The sequence below is a fragment of the Meleagris gallopavo genome, chromosome 14 (assembly GCF_905368555.1).
Source record: "Meleagris gallopavo chromosome 14, MGAL_WU_HG_1.1, whole genome shotgun sequence".
Lineage (NCBI taxonomy): Eukaryota > Metazoa > Chordata > Aves > Galliformes > Phasianidae > Meleagris > Meleagris gallopavo.
In genome coordinates, this window is record NC_139417.1 from 15418834 (window position 1) to 15439574 (window position 20741).

Consider the following 20741-nt stretch of genomic DNA (forward strand, 5'->3'; position numbering starts at 1 on the left):
AGAAGTTGCTTTAATAGAACTCTTCGATACAAAAAACATTTCAGAGTATTATTATATCTCAGTTTCTGTACCTTTTGATATAGCTGTTAATGATAAAAGAAACATGATAGCGTTTCCAAGATATAGGTGAAATTTTTTGCATGAAAAATAAGACCTTTTTCTCTTGCTTACTTAAGCTGAATGAGAATAGTTCAGTGTGATAGATACATTTACAAATATAAAATATGGAATATTCTATATTATGCTTGATTTGACCTGAGACACTTCTTATCTTGCATTGCATTTGTATAATGTGTTGTTAAACAGACTGTCTTAGTGACTGTATATGATTTAGGCCATATATCTGAGAGATGAATAATCTGGAGGCAAAAATTCTTCTTTTTTTTTTTTTTCCCAAATAATGCATTTGATATTTAAAAAAAAAATTGAATGTAAACTAAATAATGTAATTTGTTCTTTAGTTCAAATTTGCTGACAGATAGCAATTGATCCAATTTGGTTTTAGTTGGAGGCTATCAACGAGTAAAACAAGTCCTGCTATGCTGCTTATTTCTCCACCTTTGTGTAAAAATAAGCGTCGTGTATCTGAAGGTCTAAACAGAGAAGTGCCATTCCTGGAGTATCTGTGTAAACTGGAAAGCCCAAGCATGGATTTTAAGTGATAAATCTTGTTATGTAGAAGAGTAATTGGAACTTGTTGGTTTACCATTAGGACAGTTATTGAAACATTATCTCATAAACTCATTCTTCGCCACTGAATGTGAATTAGCAAAGCGCTGAGTTCCTTGGAACGGCACAGGTTTGTACTTTGAATCAAATGCTGCTGGGCTGGTGTATGTCACAAACGTATAGGCCAGCTTGGTTCCACATGTAATTACGCTGTAAAACAATAAAGCTCTCTTAACTCCTGTCATATAGGTGCAGACTCACCTTGAGAATCCAACCAAGTACCATATTCAGCAAGCCCAGCGGCAGCAGGTAAAGCAGTACCTCTCTACCACTCTAGCAAATAAACATGCCAACCAAGCCCTGAGCTTGCCATGTCCAAACCAGCCTGGTGATCATGTCATGCCGCCTGGAACTGGGAGCAGCGCACCCAACAGTCCAATGGCTATGCTCACCCTCAACTCCAACTGTGAAAAAGAGGTAATACGCTCTCATTGTGTATATTCTTCACTGAAATAGAATCGCGTTCTGCCTTCTTTCTGTTTCGAACCGTATTTGCTCATCGTTGGGTTACGTTTGGCTCATTTTCTGAACTTTTTCACTGGAAAATGCAATTACTACTTCCCTGTCTCCCTGGTGAATATATTTGTATACAATGTTTGGGCAGAAAAACTGGCTGTAACTTCCTCTATAAACTATTTTATCTAGTTTATACTTATTAAAACTTTTTCTTCTCGCTTGCTTGATGCACACAATGAATAATTGACCTTTGGAGAGTACAAAGCAGTTTTGTAAGCTGTAGCTTTCTGGAATAATGTTATTTATGGCTCATTCACTATAGGGAGAGCAAAGAACATAAATAATAACTGAAAAATTCAGATCTTTTTTGGTGAGATTTTTAGAGTTTTTAGAAATTTTTGCAGTAAAACCTGAACAAGTCTCTTGCTTAGCTGGAATGCCAGATGATCTCAGCTAACATGTCCTTAGATGTTACTGATTTGCTGTTTTGATGCTCAGTGCTGCAAATATGAAACTTCTGTAGCCTATGCACAGAAGTCATTCTCCATCTTAATCTTTGCTGGCAAAACCTGAGGTGGATGTTTTATGTGCTCAGGTGCAGAAGGGAGATTAAGTGAAAGATAACAGCAGTTACAAGAATCATGTTAATAATTTTGCATCTTGACAAACAAGAGAATTGTAGAGCTGCCCTCGTCCCCAAGCCTTTGTGCTGGAGTTTTAATACAGATGCACTCTCTGCTAAAGGAAAACGTTTTTCCAAGCTGGATAACAGTTATTGCAAAATTGTTTTCACACATGCGAGAGAATGTACTTGTGCTCCATGGCTTCAAAAGAAGTGAAAATCAAAGATCCATCTCAGTTGTACCCAAATATTTTTTTTCCCTCAAGTTATTTACAGCTTTGCTTTACTGTGTCATCAGGCCCGTGTGTGCATGACAACATTTAAATTGTGTTCTTTTTGGGACTGAGACTGTGCCATGAACTCAGATCCATGCTTTGCTTTTTTTTCTTCTTTTTTTCCTTTTTATTTCTGCAGGGATTTTATAAATTTGAAGAGCAAAGCAGGGTCGAGAGTGAGTGCCCGGCTCTGAATACCCACTCACGAGCATCATGCATGCAGGTACTGGATGACACAGGACTTGGAGCACTGAACGCTTTCTGATGAGAATATTTATTTGAAGTGATGATAAATTCTAAACTTGCCCACTAATGTTTTTAAGAAGTTGAATGTAAAACAACAACAAAAAAATTCTTAAATTATAAATCTGCTGTATCCTTGCATATTAGCATCAACAACCTGAAAAAGGCTTAATGCTTTTCTAGAACTGTAGTGCTACAGCAGAATAACAATATCAAGCATGCTTTAGGATCTTATTCCAGGAAGTCTTTCTAAATCAATTTTCCTAAAATTGCATGTATGCGTTGCTGCCTTGATAGTTTGGAAGACCCCGTTTCTGTGTAATTTATGCACTTATGGGGGGAGAAGAGAGAAACAGCTTTAATCGATCTGTGATGTCTTTTTTTTTTTACTTCTTATTTCTAATTATTATTTTGAGCAAAATGTTTTTTATTCTAGTTACAAGACTTCAGGTGGGCTGTGCATGTCGATTCTTTTCTTGCCCTTACTTCCAGTGAGCCAGTGTTATTCATTCTTGGCCATACCTTCTTGTGCTGATTTGAAAGCTCCCTAAACTACTATTTCAATCATCAGTTTTGCTTGTTTTATTTTTTACTGCCATTTAAGCTCTACATAGAGAAAAAAGAAATAGACAATCTGTAAGACAACTCAGAGCATCTTAGTGGGTGCTTGGAAGACAATGTTTCTCCAGACTGTGCAGGATCCTGCAGAAGAATCTTCCAGAAGATTTCTTGCATCACATAGTATTATCACTGAGCTGCTCTTGGGTGGTGCTTCCTGGGAGGGCATATTATGTCAAATAACTCCACTGTTGAAGAAGGGCAGCCTTTCACCAGCAAGCCTTAGTTTTATTTCCTTCCTCCTGAGGATACTGGGCCTCAAGCATTGCTGTCTGTACATGGGTTTTTACCCACTTTGGCTGAGACCAAAGGTGGGCAGGCAGAGCTGGAGCCCTGTGTTTGGTGATGGGAAAGTGTTGGGACTTGTACAGAATCAGGGAAGAGTGTTTCACGCTCTGTATGACTCACACAGGCCTCAATATTCTGTGCTTTTCCAGGTAGGAATAGCTTGTATAATAATCTAGTAACTGCTGATTGGAGACGTGGGTTAGATCATGAAGCCTCAAGCTTTGTCGTGGTCTGTCTCCCTGGCTGGATAGTGGGATTGGATTTGGAATATAGCAGAGTGGCAGAAACCTCCTCTGCTTTGGCCCAGACTGCGGAGAACCAGCACGTTGCTGAAGTGCTCTGTTAGACCTTTGTATCTTGTTGGTTAACGATTTTGTAAGTTTTATTGTTTTTATATAACTTTTATTTTTCATTGTTCTCCTTTACTGCTGCAGATGGATGATGTGATCGATGACATAATTAGTCTGGAATCAAGTTACAATGAAGAAATCCTTGGCTTGATGGACCCAGCCTTGCAAATGGCAAATACGGTACAATGGTCTTTTGCTTTGCCTATTAAGCCTAGCTGCTGCTCCTGAAGAGAACGCAAAACAAGTGTAACTACTTCTTCTCTGAGCAATTTATTAGTGGTTGTCGTGCTGTCCTGTAGCAAGGTTCTCTTTGAGAATGTTAACATACACAGTTGCAGTGAAAAACATGAGCTTAAAAATGCTGGAGTCAGGAAGAAGGAATACAAAGGACAATTCTGTTTTTCTTATTTTGAATTCAAGTTAGCCAGTGAGAAGATTGTAGCAGTGGAGTGAATTGAACTAACAGAAATAAGCTTATATCCACTGATGTTAATGGTTGTGTTAATGGACATCAAAGTTGACTTCAGAAAACCTGGAAGGAGCCTCTGGTGGCCCATGTGTGAACGTAAGAAACTGAATACTATACTTAGGCATGTTTTAGCATCCTTGTCCAAACCTGTTGTCATGCCACTGTGAAGCTTCAAGATCATTTCCTTAGCTTAGCCTGATTCCAAGTGAACACCTTAGTTAGATGACAGCAAACATGGTACAAAGTTTAAACAGAGAACAAACGAACATAAAAAAAAAAAAAAGGCAAAGAAAAACCTCCACAAAACAAATCAAAGGTGAAGAAATAAAGCTTAAAAACTGAACAAGGGAGGAAGGGGTGTAGGAAGCCTGGGACAAAAGGCAAGAGTGCAGAGATGTGTAGATTGATGAGCAAGGGAGGGTGGCATGCTACCTCTATGTTGCCATTTCTGTTTGCTGTTTCACATTGCTGCGAGCATTAACATAATCGTACTTCTGGCATAATCTTATTTTGATCTTTTGGAGGGGGTAGCTCTAGTAAATTTTTTGCTTTCGGCTTAAGTGCTGTTAGATCTGGCTGAGTAGATGTCAGCCAGTGCTGGCGTCTGGTTCTTTTTTTATCTAGTGCCAAAATTTACAGCTCACCACATAGCATCAATTTAGCAGCACAGGTTTACGTTTGCTGTCAGTAATTGTCTGATGTCATGTAGCCTAGTGCCATGCTCCCACAGATTCCCACAGCCCTCTTGGAGGCATGGGACATACCACAGGAAATGACCCAACAGACTCCCTCATTAAACAGTACCCTTTGAGTGGACTGAGAAATAACTGCTGTGTCCTACTGGAAAGAACTTAAATTAAAGATGACTTCAAAAGAGCATAAGTCCAGGCATTTGAGAGAAAAACTTAAAAACCCATGAAAAGGGAAAAATTTTCAAGATGCTCATTATTTTCTCTAAGGGTTTGAATTTGTCTGCAGTCCTTTCTCTGAAGTTCCACTGGATTAGGACCCATTAAATGAGAGGAAACTCAAACTTGTTTGTGCTTCTCTTCCATTCTCATTTTACAGGGACTTCAGCAGTGGTTCTTTGCTTCCAGAGTAACACGTAACAGCATTCAGTGCCAGGAGCCCACGTAGTCAGTATTTTGGATAGTCTTTCCTTCATGCTGTATGACAGTAAACATTATAAAGACTTCCTGATCTGTGTTTGCTTTGTGCTTTTACCAGTCCACATGCAAATTTGCTATCGGATCGTTTCTCTTTCCTGTTGCCAGCCTTTTCATTCTTAGAAGAGGTGCAGATCCATTTAAAAGAAGTTGAAGTGACTTTTAAACTTGAACTGCTCAAGTTGTTTGAATTAACTAAGAGCAGCATCATGCTTTCCACTTAAATTAGTCTTTCAGAAATTGTTAATGTGATGTGGATGTAAAGAAAGGATATGTAATAGCAGAACTAAATATACTAATACTCTTAAACCGCTGGATTAAAAAAAAAAAAAGCAGCATATTTCAGTCCTGAATTAACCTGGTACCAGTCCTGAATTAACCTGGTACCAGTCTTGAAGTGATGGAAATAAAGCCATGTTTCTGAAAATAGGTTTGGGGAAAAAATAAACCTGATGCAACAAACACTTTTCTTTTGGAATAGGATTTAGCTCTTAAAACACAATATTTTACTAATGAGGAATAAATGTCTGTAGACTGAGCTAAGCAGAGGTAGAAAAAAAATCAAGAGAGGAAATGGTCTAAAGAGATGCAACCTATAAATAGCTGTGCTGAGACTGCAACAAAGGCTGCTATTGTTCTGTAACCAACAAAGAATGAAAGGACTGGTTTGTTACATTTGGTAACAGTACTTAATTGATAAGCAAAATCAGGGGTTTATGTGTAGAACAAGCTGAGGGACGTTTCCAAGTACCTCTTAATTGAAGAGGGCTCCTTGCAGTAAACTGCCTAGGGATGTATTTGTAAACTTGAGTACTGGGTCACAGGTTAACCAGCTTTGCTTCTGTGCTGAAAGGTGTCACAGAATGGTCACTGGTTTTGCTGAGAGGGTTTTCTACTTAGCAATTCAATTACTAAGTCACATCTAGGTAATGTATAAAGTACTTGTGTATGTTGAGTTGAAATGGCAGCTCGTTCATCCAGCTGATAACTTCTAGCATGTGCATGCTGCTCCACTTCTACATGTGACTTCCTTATGGAAGCTGAACCCCAAAAGTAGCAGTCATATTTCAGAAACTGTCACTGAGCACGTGCTTATAGATAAGTAAGAGAACAATGCACTACATCCTGGCTAACAGGATCCTTCCAGTGATTACTTTACAGAACCTTACACAAAAATCTAAGTGTTAACAAATATGGTGCTTGCATGGGGACATCACAAACCTTTTGTAGCAGGCAGAGTCCATCTTGCATCAAGTCAGCTTGGTGACCTTGATTGTTCTCCATGTTTCGTTATAAGCTGAATGCTTCACCCAGGGTTTGAGATGCTAATTTCCATTTTTTTCAGAGGAATTTTTTTTCCCCCCTGAAATTCCTAATTAGATTTCATGTCTTGATCTGAATGTCAAGTTCTGGGCCTATAAACAAGTCCTTTGTGCTCTCACTGTACTTAAAAGCATGAATAGAAAAAATATATCCAAGTCAGAAGGCTGTATGACGCTGGTGCTGCTCCTGTCTCGGATGTATTGAAGGACCAAAAGATATGAGGATGAGCCTTGTAGAGTAGCAAGTGAGATTATGGTTGCAGTGGCATTAATGCAGATGTGCCACAACTAGGAAGGGCCATTATGAAGGACAGCTGGGACCTTAGATTTATTTGCTGTGTTTTTAATACACAATTCTAATTTGAATTCAGAAGCTAAGGGAGCTCATGGATTCGTAGCATAGATCTTGGTGAGAATTCAGGTACATTTTCCCTCTGTCACCTAACGACTCAACCAGAGGACTTCGTTTTTACTGTTGGCCACTGTCTGCTTAGGTTTTGTCTCAACAAATCTCAGTGTGTCTTCTAGGTGATGGTGCTTTAATGAATGCATATCAGCTTTGTTTCTTGTGGTAGCTCTAAATGGCAGATAAATTTTCTTATGTTTCAGTCTGTCAAGGACCGTCAGTAGGAGTTTAATAGTCTGTGCTGTGACTCACTCCATTGTATTCCACAGCATTATTTACATGGGTGTAAAGTTAATATTCTGATCAGTGCAGGATCAGTGTCTCAGAGGGACTGGTTTTCTCTACAGCAAAGATAAGTGTTGCCACTCAGATAAGATATGAAAATGTTTTACACCTGTCTTCTCAAAAGCTAGTTTGAAAACAAAGAGTAGACAGGTAAAATAATCCACTCAGGATAAATGTAAATTTCTTTAGGTTTACATTTGAATGGAAAGGGGTAGTTCTGATCAGTCTTATTGGAATGATTTCTTAGTATTTCTTCACAAATCTCATCGTTCAAACATTCCTAAATATGAATAACAGAATGAATAAGTGAAGAAACGTAATGTCAGAATCATCTTCTTCCAACTGGTGCTTATTTTTGTTAAGCAAGGTGAAAAGCAAATTGACTTGAAACTTACAAAATGTTTTCTGTGCAAGGAGCTTTCAAGTCTCATGAAGAATGTGATTGATGAATAGTGTCTTCTGTCAAGCAGGTAACAACTTGCTAAGCACATCAACTCGCATGGTGCTGGAAAAGGAGGCATCCTCTTTCTGTAGGCTCTTTCAGATTTTTTGCATAAGAGAAGTGATGAGGGCAAAGTACACTGAAAGATAAGAGGGAACAATACCGCATTACTGACAGCCAGTGTTACCTCTTCTTTTTTAAGACTTTGTAACTTCAATTGAGCTGTGCTTCCTTTAAAAGAAAAAAAGAGAAATGTCTGCACTTTCAGAAGAAAGAGAGAACAGAGCTTTCCCAGTGTAGGTGGTTTATTCCTCATGCCCATGCATTATGCATAACTGTTACTGACCTTATTGCAAACTCTGTTTGCACAGATTTCTTAGGAGAGGTCAACTCATTTCTTCCGTGCAAAGCTTTTTATAAGGGCAAACTAAATGATCATTCTCCTTGTTTATCTTTTCCAGTTACCAGTGTCTGGGAATTTGATTGACCTTTATGGCAACCAAAGCATGCCTCCTCCAGGACTTAACATCAGCAACTCCTGTCCAGCTAATCTTCCTAATATAAAAAGGGAGCTCACAGGTAAATACATCTAAAATACCACCTTGGAGGTATGGTGTAATTGTTTTGAATTCAAGTGATCCTGGACATAATCTCTGTTACAGTAAAGAAAATATGGACGAAAAGCTATGTTTTCCTTTGCAGCCAATTTCTTAGCAGCAAATACATTACCTGGCAATACAGTTTGTATTTGTGTTAGGTGTGGGTTCACTGTGACAAATTAAGACAAAATCCTTAATTATTGGAGTCAGATTTGCTCATTTGAAACGTGTCACAGGAAACTTGCATGCAACTCTTGCAGAGCTCTCTCCTAGTTTGAGCCTGTATCTTTGGTCAGTGTTAAAAATTAACAAGTTGACACCTGGAGTCTCTCTGGGATTCATGCTGAGGAATACTGCATGGTGAGGCTTTCTTCTAGTAGGGGACAGCAATGAACAAATAACTTGTGAAATCTAGGAGTCAGTGTCCTACGTAATGTGAAATGTGGCACTTAAAAATATTTTAAATTGAGGTGAAAATGAAGTGTCCTTTGAAGTTCTTGTCACATCATTTCTTCCAGTAGTGAAGTTGATCTCATCTGAATAGGCTGCAGGAGTTAAGAGGAGGAAACGGGGACGTTACTAATGTAGTTTAAAGGATTAGAAGGGAAGTTCCATGTTCTCGAGCCTATTTTATTTTTACTGTTTTGTTTTGCCTGTAGATAAAAGCATGCAACCACATGTAGGATACAATATACAAAGCAAACTTGTCTGCAAAAGATAAATATAGATCTGTTGGAGAACCAGTTACAAAATCACCTTAATATCCACAAATGGTTGTTCTTAAGCCCAGCTGAGATTGTGCTGTTGCTGATGTGAAAACTCACAGGCTAACTCAGTTGCAGAGCAGGTTCTGGTCAGGAATTAGTTCAAGTAGAGCAATTTTAATAACCCAGGAGTCAGCTTCTCAGGAGGAAATGCCACATTTCTGAGCTGGTGGATATTTGGGTTTATACAACTGCACAGAATTTGAGTTCAGCACCAAAGGAAGATACACTAACTGCACAATGACTTGTGGCAGTTAGAGAAACTTGATCACCATACTTAACTATGTTAAGAGGAGGGTGGGGGGGGATGAGATCTACTCAAGGTCCTACGTTACGCACGGCTTAATTGCTCCAGTTATAAAAAGTTACAGGCAGCTGTAGACTGTGAGCTAAACACCCAGCTTGCCAGATATCTAGTCTGGTGGATTCACTGCAAATGATTGTGTAATACTTTGGGTGAAGAAGGCAGAAGAAGGTGGAAAACAAATGGGTGAAATGGTTTTATGGAAGTCCTCAGTTTGTCAAAATAGACCTGAACGTCAAATGTCAACATTCAGCCTTTACCTGTAAACAGAAACGATTTAGATGAGTTCTTTTTCTTTTCAAAACAAGTGGTAGCAGATTACATTTAACTTACAAGAAGTTTAGTAATTAAACTCAAATTTAACAGCAGTTGCTTTGATATTGATCTGGCCAAGCCTTTGACTATTGATAGTATTTTCTGACAACTAGTGACTCTTATATCCGTATGGTATTGCAGACATAAGTCTAGGTGAGAAAGATTTCTTCTTATGTACCACAGAAGTTTTCCATAGAGACTGTAGTTTAATCTGTATGTGTACAAGTGTGGAATAGTTTTTGGTTCTCTATTTCTTGATAATGCTGTAGGAACTAAATTGGAGCTAGCTTGCAATATTAAAATCTAGCATTTGTCAAAAACCTTTCTTCATCCTAGCGTGTAAACATCAAAATGATAAAGAAAGGAAAAAATCAATTCTATTATCTCAGCATCTCATGTTGATGGTTGTTATGAGTTGTCAGCTGTAGTTACTGAAGCACTAAATGGGAATCCTGCTCAGCCTCAAGTGCAGTTTCAATCAGTTTTGTCCTTACAAACCTCATGTCTGGTTTCGTACAGCAATGTCAGATTAAGTCCAGATTTCTTTAAGACATGCCATAATCTTTCAAGCTTTTTTGGGATCCTTTGGGAGTGTTTCATTGGGAAGCATATGTCTTGTTACACTGCATGTAATGCTGGGGTAGCCAGCTTTCAGTGCTCCAAAGGAAATGCCACCAGTTCTTGTGGATTGAATGAGATCTAATTCATATTCCATTAAAAAGAAAATAATACAGGAAAAGATCTCATTTGAGTGAAGATTTAAGGACTTTACCACACCTTTTTCAAAAGTTTAAAATGAATTAGAATAAATGTTAAAATAGTTGAAATTGTTGGAGAAATGTAAGATCAAATGAGAACTGAAAACACAGCATTTTTAGTAGGTCACTAAAGTTATACCTTCAGTATTGTGGTGATGTGCATGTATTGCCATGAAAGGGCATAGTCTCAATTCCGATGAGAAGAGCTGCTGACTCCCGGCTGCTTCACATCCTGTGCTGGGAGCAATGCAATAAGCATGTTGTTCCTCTAGTTCAGCATGTGAGTGTGTTGTCTGCATGTGTACGTAGGAGAAAGGTATGTTGCATTTCAGCAACACGTTGTCCTCAAATGCCCTGCTGAATCCAGGCCTCCGTGAGAAATGCTCTCATCATGAAAGTCAGCGTAGGAAATGTGGGAACAGAAGGCTCTGCAGGTTAAGCTGAATACCAGCACTGGGTTTTAGTAAGCACAGCTTGTTACAGGCCCTCCTCACTTCTTGGGGAGAGTGTAATGATTTATTTGATAATTTATAATCAATCTTCTTTCTCTAATGTTTCACAACTGAAGTGTTATGTTTGAATTGCTTTAATTCTAATTACTTCATTCACATGCACAGCATGTATTTTTCCTACAGAGTCAGAAGCAAGAGCACTGGCTAAGGAGAGGCAAAAGAAAGACAATCACAACTTGAGTAAGTTTAATTCTTCATTTTTAACTTTTAAATTTTAGTAAATATTTCAGGCTTTAAGTATCGAAGTGCTAGATTTATATGTCCCAGTGATGTCCTCCATGAAGTTTGTAGTAGTGGTTCATTATATTATTCCCATAAATAAAACATCTCTAATCCTCTTGAATAGTGTGCTTAAAACTACTATTCAACTTCCACTTTTTTTTTTGGAAAAAACTTTAGTAAGTGGTATCATTCAAAGTAGGATTCTGTTTATTTGGACTTTCTCAAAGCATGCACTCAAAGGTGTTGCTGTCAGCAGAGACACTGAGAGCAACATCTAACCCAATTGCTTTTAACAAATTTCATCTTGCACTATTTGACTTAAAAATTATCTTAAATTTAAGATATATGGTCAGTTTATAGTGTTACACTGAGTACGCTCACTGATGCTTGACATGTGTACTCAAAGAGTACATATTGTGTCCCTGTTCATTGCAGGGTGTTGGGCTAGGTGGCCTTTAGAGGTCCCTTCCAACTCTAAGGATTCTGATTCTATATAAGCAAGTCTACATTTTGTGTTCCTTTTCCTGCTCTGGGATTTCCTTGAGTGTATAAACTCCTGTCTCTGGATTTTGTTATACTTTTCCCTTGGAAAACATACATTTCTCATTCTTCTTGGCGTCGTATGTTAACAACCATCATATTTTCAGTCTCATTTTAGATTTGCCACTTCAAAAGCCCCACACTTTTAAAGTACAGATAGAACTTCTGCTTCAGTGTGTCCATGAGTAGGAGAGCAAAATAATTTACTGTGCTACTAGATTTTAAGCTTCAGGAATAATTTCAAAGGAGTTTAAAGAACTCTTTAATGAGAAGCTTTCTACTTTGTAATTAAGTGAATATTGCTTGTAACATTTGTGCTGTTTTTCCTAAAGTTGAACGAAGAAGAAGATTTAATATTAATGATCGTATAAAAGAATTGGGCACCTTGATACCCAAGTCAAATGACCCGTAAGTATAATGTGCCCCAGGGGTCTGTGGGAGGGAGGTGTTGAAAGAAAAAAAAAAAAAAAAATCTTAGGGGAGAGAGGAAAAAGTTTTAAAGCATGAAAACACAAATAAGTGTTTGTGGTAAGTTCCCAGAAAGGCTGGTTGTAGTTCCTTTAGGTGATTTCAGCGTTACTGACTTGTGTTAACTTTTAGTTAATGCTGGTTCAAAAGCAAGGAGCCCTTCTCACCCCAGAGCTTGAAAAAGCAGCATTTGAATCAGAATCATTGAGGCTTTGGGGGAGAACTTCCATTATTTTTTAACTTATAGCTACTTCCTTAGAGGCCCTTTAGCTTCCTCTAAGGCAAGGCAATATTATGTATAATCAGCCTACAGAACAGGTGGATCTTTGGTCTGATAATCAATACTGAACTTTATTTTAAAAAGTCAGTGTGGGAAAGAAGGTGATGCAGGCAATCTCTGTGTGTGGTGGGAATATGTGGGAGAGGCAGTATGGGAGCCATGTGCCCCTCACTGAAGGAGCTTCACACCTAGGTTACAACTTGACATTTGTGTTTTTAGTTAAGTTTAAAGCTCCCAAATTCTCTGCTGTGTTGGACTTTTTTCTCCCTGCTATAACACAGCTGTGATACAGTGCTGCCAGAAGGATTACTGCAAGCTCGAGGACCTCATGACTCTTTCTACAGAAGCACCAGCTCATAAGGCACATAAATGTGCCTTTATGAATGCAAGAACCCTTGCAGTCTTTTAATTACCCAGCTGAAATCAGGCAATCACCCATAGAGCAAGCAGTATGATTTTCTTGAGTGGTGTATTGTGGCTTTTTTTTTTTTTTTTTGCTGTTGTTGCACAGAGAAAAGGGGAAGGAGCTCAGGACTTCATCCCTCTGTGCAGTGCTGTTCCCAGAGCAGAGGGCACAGGCTATGGGAAGCCCAAACCTCTTGAGCAGTGCTCGGGCTCTGCATCCTTCATCTGGGACTGTGCTCACTGCGATTTGCCTTGCAAGAGCTGTGCTCTGGCCCCCTCTAGCGCATTTCAAAAGCCTTCTGCATTCATCAGCTTGGCAGGAATATTATATAACGTGGGGTGTAATCCTAGCTGCTGGTATGAAGGCACTGACTTCCACATGAAGTCTCCCTGAGAGTCTTAGCTTTTCCTTTTGTGTTGATTTCAAAGGGATATGCGATGGAATAAGGGAACTATTCTAAAAGCATCAGTGGACTACATCCGTAAGCTGCAAAGAGAACAGCAACGCACAAAGGAACTTGAGAACAGACAGAAGAAATTGGAACATGCCAACAGGCACCTGCTGCTCAGAATACAGGTTTGCTGATAAATAATTTGCCAATTCTCTTGGTGTTGTAGTGGGCGGCTGCAAATAGTTGTGACTGAAGCTTGTTAGTAGGAATTTGGGCTATGGAGAGCCACAATTCTAATTCGTGGTAACCAGTGCTGAGATGGCCGCAGGATTTTTAGGAAGTAAAGCAGGATCCATTAGTTTTCAAAAGTAAAAAATACAAGTCATGCACACACAAATCAAGCACACCAAACAAACAGCTGAAGCCCTCTGCAGGCAGGTTGCTGTGTGCCAGGCTTGCTACAGGAGAGCCCTGAGCCACAGCTAATCCACAAAGCAGATAACGAAGCTAGAAATACCTGAGAGTCAAATGTGGCAGCAAACAGCTTTAAAAATAGAACAGCCTGGCATGAGCTTCAGCACAGCTTTTGTACTTCACTGAGCAGTCTGTTTGCTCGAGTGAGAAGATAAAAAACATGGGCCCTTCTTCTGCAGGGCTAAGTCAGATCACTTTTTAAGCATCTTTCATCTTCTTTTCCTTTACCCATGTGCTCTGGTTCCTTCTTCAATCAAAATAATATTTAAAAAAAAAAAAACCTAACCCTTGAATAATGGGAAATATATCTTCCAGCAAATAACCTGAAGTCTGTATTTTCCCTTTTTGTGTTGATTGTGATTGACTGTGGAATAAAGAGCTCCTGTGTACTCTGATTTTGGCACATTATCTGGTGGAATTGCTGCTGCTTCTACCTTCTCTGATCCTACAGCATGCCATTACAAGCTTGTTGTCTTAGTGTGGAAATGGAAAGGGCTGTTAATCAGCCTCAGTGATAAGAATATCCAGGAACAGGGCAATCACAGCAGTGATTGTGACTGCTTAACGTAATGCATAAATAGAAGCAAAACATCTCTCTTACTGCCATATTTGAAAAAGGGCACTTACTTGTTTCATTACCTGCCTTCAGTCAAATGCATCTGTGATGAAATAGGAGAGTGGGCTTGAAGCCTTTTACAAGCAGGGTTCTTTGAAACTTTGTGTGAACTCCAAAGCCTTCCTATGACTTTCCTGTATATTTTTAGTGCAGGAGTAATATTGCTCAGTTCTGGCTGACCTCTTCACTTTCCCCTTTACGAGAGCTTCAGAGTGAGAAGCGTGCATTGCAGTGTTGCAGCTGGAAGTAGCCACCTCATATGGACAAACTCTACTTTCCTATACAACTTTTAAAAAGCACGTAGCCTCTGTTTCTGCTATTTCAGTTTTTTTTCAGCTCTTCCAGTGTCAAGCTTCTAAAGCATGATGCTGGTTTTAGAAGGGGCCTGAGGGGAATGCATCTGTTCTGCAGGGCGTTGAGGTGGATTCTGAGAACTGTGAAGGACCTGTATTCAGTAGTATTCATCCACCTCTTCAGGAGAATATTATTTGGATGAAAATCTGCAGGGTAAGAGTATGCAAGGTGCAGATGTTTGCTACTATCAGAAAAGGAGGAAGCAGTTTGTGTCCAACAAAAGAAAACTGTAGGTCAGGTTACACGAGATCATCAGATGACAGATCTTGCTTTCAGATTGTTAATTTCCCTTTTTATCCTCTTTCCCAGGAACTTGAGATGCAAGCTCGGGCACATGGACTGTCCCTTGTTCCATCCACAGGCCTTTGCTCCCCTGATATGGTCAACAGGGTCATCAAACAAGAACCTGTGCTGGACAACTGCAACCAAGACCTCATGCCGCACCACACAGACCTGTCTTGCACTACCACCCTTGATCTCACTGATGGTACCATCACCTTCAGTGACAACCTCGGAAATGTGACTGAACCAACTGGCACTTACAGTGTTCCTGCAAAAATGGGATCCAAACTGGAAGATATCTTGATGGACGATACCCTCTCCCCTGTAGGAGTAACCGACCCACTGCTTTCTTCTGTGTCTCCTGGTGCATCAAAAACGAGTAGCAGGCGGAGCAGTGTGAGCATGGAGGACACTGATCATGCTTGTTAGCAAATACTTGGCACACCTTTCATAAACTGCTTTGGTTCTTGATCAGTAGATTAAATATTTTGCCTTTTGTAGAAATTTTTTGATTTTTTTTTCTTGTGCTTCATCAGTAGCCCAGTGTGTGCGTGTGTGTATATATTATATATATAGGATTTTTTTTAGAATTTTTGTGAAGAAACTTGTATATTCTATTTTAAAACTACCAATGCCTCCGATTATATTGTACAGCATATGTACAGTATCTGTGAACTGGATTCGCCGAGAACTTTTGAACTGGTCAAATCTACTCAAAGCAATAGAATTACAAATGACGAGTCTGCTTCTGTTCGGGGGGAAGGAGAGTCATAGAATTGTAAATGCAACCTATTTACGTGGAGACAAAATGTAAAGTTACAGAATGTAAAGATACCAAAAAAGAAGTCCAATTTGTAATTGTATTGATTTAATAGTGCTGCCTTAAAGATACAGTGTCTCTCAAACTTTGATCCTTATAGACAAGTATTTAGGGAAGAAAAAAAGCAAACCACTCTGTTCTATTCGGAATACAAGAAATAACAAAAGTGTTAAGAAATCCTCTTTGTGTTGATGGTGATATAAAAAGCTCTTGCTGAAAATGAAATAGAAATTACAGGGAGATGTGAGTCTCTTCCTCAGAGTGCTCTTTGATTTTACTCTGAGCTGATTTGGGTTTTCCTTTTGATCATGGTACGACTTTCTTTTAGATTTTAGTTTTGTTTTATAACAGGCATTGATGACTTGCCACCAGTAAACCAAGAAAGGAGCACTATGGGTTGGTATGCACTCTTTGGACGATAATAATTGATAGGTTTTAACAGCTGGGCACATTACGTTGTACATATCTAATTGGCTTTGTTTTTTTTTAAATTGCATTGTACAGTTTATTCTGATTTGCATGGGTTCCTCAGTTACCTTCAGCCTTTCGTTTTAAATATATTTGTATTTCCTTTGTAAGAATTTGCCTCTTAATATTGCAACATTTCTTTTTTTGACATTTTAAAAACTCATTGGAAGTTTTCTGCGTTCTTTGTAAACACTTGAAAGGAAGCTTTTATGCAGGGTTCTGTGTTTTAAGAGAGATTTTGAAAATATTTTGTATATTACAGTCTCACTTTGAAAATGTTTTTAAACACGTTTAAGGTAGAGTTCAAATGTAGATTAGGTAATAAACAAAACTTGTAGAGAAACTGAACTTACGTATTTATTTTTAGTGATACAGAAGAAGTAGTAATATGCTTGGAAACATAACTATGTAGTAGATATACCCGTCATAGTAATTTGTGTTTTATTTCAGCACTGGCGCTGACATTAAAAAAAAAAAAACACAAAAACAACGACAAAAAACAAAAACAAAAAAAAAGAGTAAATTACTGTATCTGCAAATAACTGTTACTTGATAACAATGTTATTAATTTTTAACATGCAACAATGTTGTAAAAGTAGTTTGGTGCATTATCTACTCAAGTGTAGTCCTATGCAATAACAGTAGTTATACTTGTATTATATCAAGCCTAGATGTTTTACAGAGATGACATATGGTGTTAGGAGCTAAACTGGTTGAATGGATTTCTCAATAGCAGCCTACAAATGACTTGCAAGTGGCAGGCAAGCATATCTCATTCAGAATGAAGTGCCTTAAACTCTAGTTGTAGTCTTCCCCGACTAGCACTGACTGAAGTGTGACATAGGAGAGAGCAAAGGGTGTTGTTTGTAGGAGGTTGAAGTATGGCGTGGTGCCTATGTGTAGAAAACAAGAGCTTCCCATTCTCCTTTGTGCTACACTGGAAATGATAGAGAATAAAATAAAAAAAAACCTAAAACAACATAGCAGAACAGTTAATGACTTGAGTGCCAGTTTGGCAGGCTCTGTAAGGAAACCGTGGTCACAACGGTTGCAGTGTTCAGAACTTCAATGTGAATTGACAGGGATGGGGCAGCACTGTAGCTGGGGAGTTCTGTAGCTGTGCTGGGGCTCCCCGAGCTCTCAGATGAGCATTTTTCCTACAAAGGCATCCTTGGAGTGCCCGGCCCCGTGACTCCTGGTGCTGGCAGCAGCGGTCGTGGGGCTCGGCAGGGTTGCAGCTTTCTGTGATAGTGCTTTGGGGTTGCTCTGTCCCTGCATTAGCCTGGATGCAGCTGCTGGGCTGTGGCTTTTTTGAAGGAGGAACTGGAGTTATGTGATAACGATGCCTCGCCCCAGACAGTTTTTGGAACTGTGTCTTTCCTTTGGTGGGTGAAGCTCTGGCCCGGAGAGGATGTGCTACATCCATCTGGGTACTCAGGGCAGGAGGTGCTCTGTTTCTGCAGCTCCAGGCTGAGTGTGCAGGTATGAACTTCTGGTGTTGCTGTTTGCTAATGGTGGCAGGTGAAGAAGATCAGGGCTGTGACATGACATGATTGTGGCTGTAACACAGGGCTGCATTACCTTTCCTGTTGGTAAAGGGTACCTTAAAATGGGGCAGTTCTGTAGTGTTATGCAGTGAAATCAGGGTGTGCTCCCATGGGTGTAGAAACTGAAAACCACTGAGTATATTGAATAAGGCTTTTAGTTTGATGTCTATGCTGGTCATTCAGAAACTGAAGTCTAAACTGTGGTATACAAATACTCTTCATGCTTACATGAAACCACTGGTACTCAGTGGCAGCCCTGACTTCTGAATTTTTGGCTCTGTGCTGTGTGGAGGTGAGTTAGGACTCCAAGCTGTTGTATCAAGAGCTGTGTTTCTTGCTAAAAGTGACAGTGACTGCAGCAGTGGGACCACGCGTTCTGTGTGCTGTGTTGCTCTGGGGTAACACACAACTCAACTGTGACAGTTTGTTGTTCCCCCACCCGTTCCTGTAGGCTGCAGCCCTCTGAGTTTTCTCATTTTTGAGTGGAGACACGTTCCTTGTGCAGTGGGGGCATCTCCAGGAGATGCAGACCTCTTGGGTACTTGGTGATGTTATTCCCCTTCTGTGCATTGTGGGATGTGTATGACTGTGATATTTTACAGGGGATACCAAACAGAGGGCAGAGACAGCAATTAGAGGCAGAGATGGAGCAAGATGGACAGTTGTTGTCCCTCTGCCTCTCTGATGACATTGTGTGTGACACTGGGCCCTAGGGGTTGGGGTGCTGACCAGTTCTCACTTTGCCAAAGCTATGCTACCACCAGGAACGTGCAGAGCACCGTGGAGTTCTTCCTTTCTGCTTTTGGCCTAGAAAGCAATATTTAACTCTTACAACCTGTAAAAGCAAAAAAGGTACGCAAGGAAAGCACAAAGCACAAAATAATGCACTTACGTTTATATTTGTTTGACATAAAATGCACTGGGGGGGAAGCTGATGTTGATAATAGTATAAATACCTATATTTCTTGAAGAAGTGACATTAATTACTGCCTCTTGCTATAATGCTTGGTACTGTAATGTTGATATTCATCTGCTGTTGACTGCAGCAATAATTTGTGTATGGTCCATAGCACTGTAAATTATGGATCAATATTAATGTATCCAATGAAATAATTTGAACTGTTGTTCTTGATAGATGGATTAAAGCATTTGGTTTTTCACATACGTCTGTGTAAGCCACTCGTTTTCTGTGTAAGTGAACCTTGTTGATTTCTTTGTGCGTTCGAAGTCCCAGCCATGCTCCTGTGTCCATGGCCTGGCAGTGAGTGTCTCCATGTGCCCAATGTCACCCCGCAGATCTGGCTGCACCAGGGCTGTCCAGTTGTGTGTGTATTGCTGTAGCACCAGGGGCTGGAGCTGTGGAACAGATCCCGCTTGGGAAATACATGCTAGAAAGCAACGTTTAACTCTAAAACCTGTCTACCAGATTGACCCAAAATTATGGCCCAGTGTAAAGAACAAAATGTGGACCTGTGTCATTCTGTCTGTCTCCTTCACTGGGCTCTTTGGCCTCATACCCCAAGGGGCCATCTGCCCAGACCACCACCTCCACATGCCAGGCACGGGCTTGGCAATGCCTTGGGACACCCACAGCTGTCCCACTGTCACTGCTGCTGGGCCACATCCCCTGCAGGAGTCCTGTGCAGCCTGACTGCTGCTCGCCCCCAAAACCTCCTGGATCATGCCTAGAGCTACAGCCAGCGCTGATGAGGAGATGACATTTGTTTTGTCTTCCACCCTCATCACTTTCCTGTTGCAGATGTTGCTCTCATTCATCCCAGTCCTGTTCCTCCACAGGCTGTGCTCACACCATGCAGTCCTCGCCTTCTCTGTGGACATTGCTGTATGTAGCAGCAGGTGTAGTTAATGTGTTGTCTCAGGGCTTTCGAGCCTGAAATAATTACAACAAAATGAACAGAACTTTTGAAATTGGCCTCTTGAAAATCCAGTCTATTGGGGTACACAAAATGCTTGTTAAGTTAGTTTAATCTGCAAACAAATCGATCCACCTGACTTTGCTAGGAAGAAGCAGAAAAGTGCTGCACACTCTTTGCAGAGGGTATTTGAGTTAGATGTTGTGAGTGCTTCCAACAGGCTTTGTAGGGCTGCCCCTTTAGAAGTTCAGTTTGCTGTTAGGATGTGGTCGTGTAGTTCTGCAACGGTCAGTTTGGTTGTTAGAAACACAGGATGGCTTTTTCTAGGTTAAGTTGGAATGGTTTGGTATATTTTGGCTTGCGTGGGATCAACTCTGTCAGCATTTTGGGAGTTCATTTCTTGCTGGTGGTGGTGGGAGCAGCTCTGCTATCTTTATGCATTGTGGCTGGATTGCAGGACCACGAGAGGAATAGGAAGAAAACTTGGCTAGGTTAATAGCTGTAAGATGTTGGTCGGTCTATTCCAGTGAAAGATGGCATCAGTGCTTGTTAGGAGCCTTTTATTTCCTTTGGACAAGACTGAAAAATTCTGTACAGGAGATGACAATGGATGGAGGTTGCCAGCATTGCCAGCACAGGTAGGGTCTGTCTTGCAGGGAAGACCAGCTGTGGGCATTGAGATGCTGAACTGCAGGGCTGGACCATGCAGTGCTCATCCCCATGTCATGCTTTCCTCCCAAGGGACTTGGTGTCCCCCCTGTCCTATTTGGATGGAGCGTTGGCCGTTCATTAAAGCAGTGGGAACAGTGGGTGTACAGATTTAATGAGGGCAGCTTCCTTCAGTGGGCTCAGAGCTCAGTAATGATGCTGGCTGCACCTCAGTGCCTGCAGACCCACAGCATCTCCTGCAGCTGCTGCTGTGCTCGGAGATGTTTGCTCAGCCAATTTAAATACATTTAGCCAGATTCTTTCTGCATCTGTTCCAGACCCCTGGCCTGATCCCTGTTCTACGTAAGTATGTTGAACACTGCTATTGATAGTCACAAGTAATAACTGTTGTACAGTTGGTCATTAAC

The 20741-nt window shown here is 40.2% G+C and overlaps 1 protein-coding gene across 10 annotated transcripts in view; it reads left to right on the forward strand.

The window, feature by feature from the left end:
* Positions 1-18955, forward strand: part of MITF (melanocyte inducing transcription factor) — a 94742-nt gene extending 75787 nt beyond the window's left edge. For 3 of the 10 annotated variants that reach the window (XM_003210181.5, XM_085236276.1, XM_085236278.1), the window contains 8 exons: positions 919-1146; positions 2222-2305; positions 3666-3761; positions 8133-8250; positions 11029-11103; positions 12018-12093; positions 13268-13415; positions 14984-18955. In XM_003210181.5, the coding sequence (XP_003210229.2) occupies positions 919-1146; positions 2222-2305; positions 3666-3761; positions 8133-8250; positions 11029-11103; positions 12018-12093; positions 13268-13415; positions 14984-15385 (1227 nt within the window). In that variant the 3' untranslated portion in view covers positions 15386-18955. The remainder of the gene's footprint in view (positions 1-918; positions 1147-2221; positions 2306-3665; positions 3762-8132; positions 8251-11028; positions 11104-12017; positions 12094-13267; positions 13416-14983) is intronic. The other 7 variants (XM_010718716.4, XM_085236281.1, XM_085236277.1 and 4 more) reach the window with 3 other exon arrangements.
* Positions 18956-20741: the final 1786 nt, after the last annotated feature.